This window comes from Helianthus annuus, chromosome 3 (genome assembly GCF_002127325.2).
Source record: "Helianthus annuus cultivar XRQ/B chromosome 3, HanXRQr2.0-SUNRISE, whole genome shotgun sequence".
NCBI lineage: Eukaryota > Viridiplantae > Streptophyta > Magnoliopsida > Asterales > Asteraceae > Helianthus > Helianthus annuus.
In genome coordinates this window covers 134,827,553-134,833,105 of record NC_035435.2, presented here as the reverse complement: position 1 = coordinate 134,833,105, position 5,553 = coordinate 134,827,553, and the positions used below count along the sequence as shown (strand labels likewise).

General features: G+C 40.0%; 1 protein-coding gene across 1 annotated transcript; it reads right to left on the bottom strand.

Moving 5' to 3' along the window:
- Positions 1–1,844: 1,844 nt before the first annotated feature.
- On the bottom strand, positions 1,845–3,261 carry LOC110932131 (proline-rich protein 36-like). Its single transcript, XM_022175489.1, has 2 exons — positions 2,410–3,261; positions 1,845–2,366 (listed from the first exon to the last, which is right to left on the bottom strand). The coding sequence occupies exons 1-2, from the start codon at positions 3,259–3,261 to the stop codon at positions 1,845–1,847; spliced, it is 1,374 nt and encodes a 457-aa protein (XP_022031181.1).
- Positions 3,262–5,553: the final 2,292 nt, after the last annotated feature.

Sequence of the window (5,553 nt, the reverse complement as noted above, 5' to 3'; positions counted from 1 at the left end):
GGTATTCTAGGGTGACGTCATCATGTGTTCTTGAAGAACTTCATGTTTTTGCCTCAATCCACCGAGAATGACTTGGAACTAACCGATTTCCATATAAACAAACAAAGATCTTTCATAGATCTAAACATATTCACACAGAAAAGGATTGAAAGATGGTTTTACCAACTTTCTTTCAACTCTTTTACACTCAATGCACTCAAAACTGATAGGACCGGAGCTTGTGTTAACTTACCACTCATTCTTGTGGTTGTATTGGTTCAAGATCTGGATTCTATCCAAGAGACTACCGATTTCGGGTTAAACATGGAACACCGTCTCGAACCGTTAACTGACCGGGTTGGGTGATTCTTGTCCGATCAGGGGTACCAAGTATTGACAAAGTTTATGTTGCTTAACACGTTATCAAAACGTCTCGATAAATCGACAAACAATCAAAACAACCAAGTGTAAGACGACCAGGACGACCAGGATGGGGTGCCGTCCGATCGGACTGCTGTCTGATTGAACAGCCAAACCGTATGACTAGGCAATCCGAACGACTTGCACCCTAGGTCCCACACTTAACCACTTTTGCCAATCTTTGAAGTCTGAGTGTTGAACGCATTGTTGTCCGATCGGACTACCATCCGATCGAACTGCCATCCGTGTTATGAAACATTTAAACTTCCACACTTAAACAATTTTCAACATGTTCAATATACAAAGGATGCCACCCGATCGAACGACCGTCCGATCGAGTGACAATCTGTTGGGAACTTGTTTTCATTAAAGTGTCCAACCAATCGGGGTATCGCCCGATCGAACGACCGTTCGATCGACCAACCTGAAAGGAAGAGATACTTTTATGTTTTCAAAATGCTACAACAAATACTTCAAAAGTCAAGCCATCATACACAAACACATCCTTCCCAAAGGACGAAACAATCCACTCGAAAGGTCACCCGACCGGATGACCATCCGGGCGGAGTACCAACCGAACGAACGGCTGCCTGATCAGACTACCGTCCGATCGAACTGCTGTCCGACCCGCATACACCTTGTATCGTTTTACGCGTCACTTATCGTTATGCTATCAATCTGTTCAGGCTAACCCTACTCTCTAGCGCTCCCTTCAATCCATCAATCACTGTGAGTATACTCGATCCCTTTTTGCTTTACGCACTTTTCGGTGTTACATACGTTACTTATTCTAAATCACATCGAACACACTACGCAATACTTTAAACGCTAACCGTTACTGCATCTTATACGTGGCTAAATGAATGCTTGTTTGTTATGTTTACACATGGAATGTTGTCTACTTGCCTTAACGACGATAGTACTATAGTTTGGACTCAGCACCCGCTCACGCGGGGGTTGTTAAGGATAATTATTTGCATGGATTACAGTGGTGATCATGTATTACGAACTGCCTTGGGCAGTTAACCCGCAGTCATTGGTATCGATAGGTTCATGTCGATAACTAACATGCTTCGTTTCACTCAGTGTACGTGCTGGTTATGCGTAAACTATTTCAAACTCTATATGCTTTTATCAAACTTGTATGCTCACCTTTACATTATGTGTATTGACTTTTATTTTAACGTATGTGACAGGTGCTTAAGATGTCTATTTGCTTGGAAATCAAGGCTAGGAAAGAGTCCTAGAAACCAACAAATAGTTGTCTGTACTAATGAAACCTGAGTTGTCGGAACATAACTATTTGACTAGATTTTGTCTGTAATAATTACGTTATCTTTTATGACATGGTATGGGACGTGTTGTTTTAAATAACTGGTAATTGTAGTTGTTATAGAAACTTCTGGACAATCTATTTCGCTCAGTGCCACGCCCCGATGTTTCCGCTATCGGTTGGGGTGTGACAGAGGTGGAGGAACAAAAAGCAAGCCGTGCACATGCGCAAGCTCCTCCTCAAGCTGATAAACATGACGCAACAGATAACTGATCTGCTGCTCAACAGTAAGAAAGCGAGTGTCAAACTCGGGAAATGGAGTAAGTGGTGCGGGAGGATGCGAAAGTGGGGATGGTGATGAACGAGGGGGAACAAAAGTAGGCTGACACGGACATGGCAAAGGTCGCGGTGTCATCTCAAGCTCTAAAATCCTGCGACTCATGATCTCATACTGAAGCTGCAATGATAGAAGTAACTCATCTCGTGTATAACCAGTAAAGTGTGAGGGATGGTAGGGATCAGAAATCGGCATGGTGTACGGTGGGAACCATCTAAGTGGATCGTCAAGTGGTGAAGAACTAAAATGAGCAGAAGGTGCAGACTGAAGCATGTGAGGGAAAGCTGCTGATACATGTGGGTCATGGCTAGGCTGCTGGCTAGAAGTGCCTTCCCCTGGAAGGGGTGCGGGTATATCCTGCAAGAAGACTATAGGCAGGTCGACACAGTGCACATCTGACTCTACCAGGTGAAAAAGGAGCAACATCAATGGGTGCAGGTGCAAGTAGAGGAGTGACTGGCTCAATAACATAAGGGTCAGCGGGTGCAGGAACTGGATCAAATATGAGGGGTGCAATATCAGGTATGCCAAATGGAATAGGGTCATGATCAGGTAAAGGCTCAGGTGCAGGTATCGGCTCAGGATCAGCGGGTGCATCAACAGGCTGATCATCAGGAATAAAATCAGGCTCAAGTCCAGGCTCAATGTCATGTGGAGTTAACGGTGCAGCTGACATAGCTGTATCATCGTTAGAATCTGTGGCGTAACGTCGCAGTCCAACTGCCTGTAAAGCGGAAGATGACACAGACTCAAAGGAATCTGAGACGGAGTGTAAACTAGAGTCAGAAGAATTCTCGATAACGGGAGTCCCCAAAAGTGGAATAGCAACAACGTCCTCATCAAGCTCTCCGTCACCATGAGCGTCATCGAGAGGACCATCAACAAACAGATCAAAATCATCGTCAAAAAGATCGTCAAAAGGCCAATCCTCAGGAGGAATGACCGTAAGAGGAACAGGAGCGAGGATCAGTGTCACGACATGCTCACCATCGGGATGACCGATGATAAGATGATCGTGCACAGGAATAGGAATAACAAACGAATCCTCGTCTGGGATACCATCAGCAATCGGTAAATCATCTCCGAAATCGGGCAGCGCAAAGGGCTGAAAGTCGTCGTCATCATCGGACATCATCTCCGGGTCACTCTCTGTGTCAGAAGTAAAGATCTCTGGCTCAGGGACGATCTCATCTTTAGAAACTACAGCCATAGGGTCATCGGTATCGGACAGTCTACTCTCGGATGATGACATAGTGTCTGTAACAAAACAATCACAACATATGCACATATATCAACTACTAATCTTAAGCATGCAATCAATGACAATGCAATCACGTATCCTTCCTAGTATCCCAAACTAAACCACCCAGTCTCTCAGACTGAACTACCCAGTCTCCCAGACTAAACCACCCAGTCTCCCAGACTGAACTACCCAGTCTCCCAGACTAAACCACCTAGTCTCTCAGACTAAACCACCCAGTCTCTCAGACTGAACCACCCAGTCTCTCAGACTGAACCATAAACATAATCCTTGAAGTGTGTTTCGTGTCTTTTTGTTTGTAAAAATGTTTGTTTCCCTGGATCTGGGCATTTCGTGTATGCAATGAAAACATGTTTGTAAAAATACTTTTGTGAGAGCCCTAATGATTGTAGTCTAGATTCGAGAAAGAATCCTAGTTCGCTACAATCGAAGCTCCGATACCAAGCTGTCACACCCTGACTTTTGCGGAAGCGTGATTATGTGTGACTTACTTAATATCATTGCATTCAATCATAACAACAGCTAAATGATAAAAACCATAGATGGTCATCCATTAATTAAGTTTGAAAACATCACAAACATCATTGTTTAAACGTAAATGATAAAAACCATAGATGGTCATCCATTAATTAAGTTTGAAAACATCACAAACATCATTGTTTAAACATAGACTTCAAATTTAAGTTTTACAAACCATATGAATTGTTTAGAGTTCCAGAAGGACTCATCAAAATACTCTAAATAAAATCAGGCTTTGGTAGATGTGTCTCGTCCAGGAATAAGACACACTAACCAAACCCTAAGACAACGGATGACATCCTTTATTCTTAACGCAACTTGAAACATCCAACGCCCGCCAGATCCGCTTTTAATTCCCTAAAATATATGTATTTTGAAAACATCAACAAAAGTTCAGCGAGTTCATGTGTTTGTTTATGTGTATGAATAAAACCTTGAAAACATTGTATGTATGTTTTGTAAATCCCGGTATGAAAGCAAAACAAGGAAACAGATCGATTAATGGTTTGCAAGGCCATTAACATGCGTGCAACGGCGTAGGAAGGCTCAAACCTAGCAGATTTTGTACCGGGCCTCTGGCTGTAAGACATAGTCACCTCATGGGCCAAACCCCGGTCCACATGGGTGTGGGCTCGCTACACCCAAATAGATCTATCACTGATGCCCCTCGGTCCTAACACGAGGATTAATGGTCTTAGGAGTGTGCCTACCCATTCACATGATCTACTGTACTTTCCAAAGCTAACCATACCAATTGTAATTGTTTGTAATCATTTTGTAACATGTACTTCACCCCCGAAGTTATAATACAAAACAGTTTAAAGAAAAGGGGGACATGAACTCACAGTCTTGCGTCTTCAACCACCGTAACTCAAGCTCCTTCGGGTAAACACGACTACCTACAACGTACTATGATCTATTAGACGGGCAGGTCGTGCCTTGACTTAGAATTATTGTCTTTGAGTTACGTTTCTTTTGTGTCTTTGATATTATTCCAAGTTATATAATTATTTGTTAAAATAATTAATATTTTAACTTAAACTATATTTATTAAATTTTGGAATAATTGTTAAAACAATTATTTTAACTTAATACTTCCCCAGTATTTATACTTGTATATTCTTCCCAAGGATGGGTGTATTTGTATTTGCATTCTTATACTTGTATATTTTTGTCATGTGTTGGGGTCGTATTCCGGTGTGTATTTATACGTATGAGAATACGTATTTTTATTGTATTCATTAAGTATTCTTATACTTAATTTCGTATTAATTATCTGGAATATTATCTTTAATAAAAGTCCACCAATATATATTTCCAAAAAATATATATTATAATAAATATTATTTAGAAAAATTATTTACAATTTTTCTTTTGGCAAAAATATTTGTATTCTCTCATAAGTTTCAAAAATAATAAATTTTCATGTCTATCTTGGAAAATATATAAACTCATTTTTCTCCAAAAATGATATTCTTCATATTTATTTGAGAAAATATATCTTTCACCTCAAAATATTGTATTTCGTGTTTGTGTGAGAAAATATATATTTCTTAAAAATAATATATCTTCTAAAAATTTTAAGAAAAATATATTTTCATTCTTGCCAAAAATAATATAATTTTCCTTTGTCAAAAATATGACATATTCTTGTAGTAATTGTAAAAAATCATATTTTCATTTCCTTGTGTCCAAAATATTATCTACCAAAATGTACTTGTGAATTAAATTCCGGAATATTTTTGTAAGTTATATTCCTTGTTC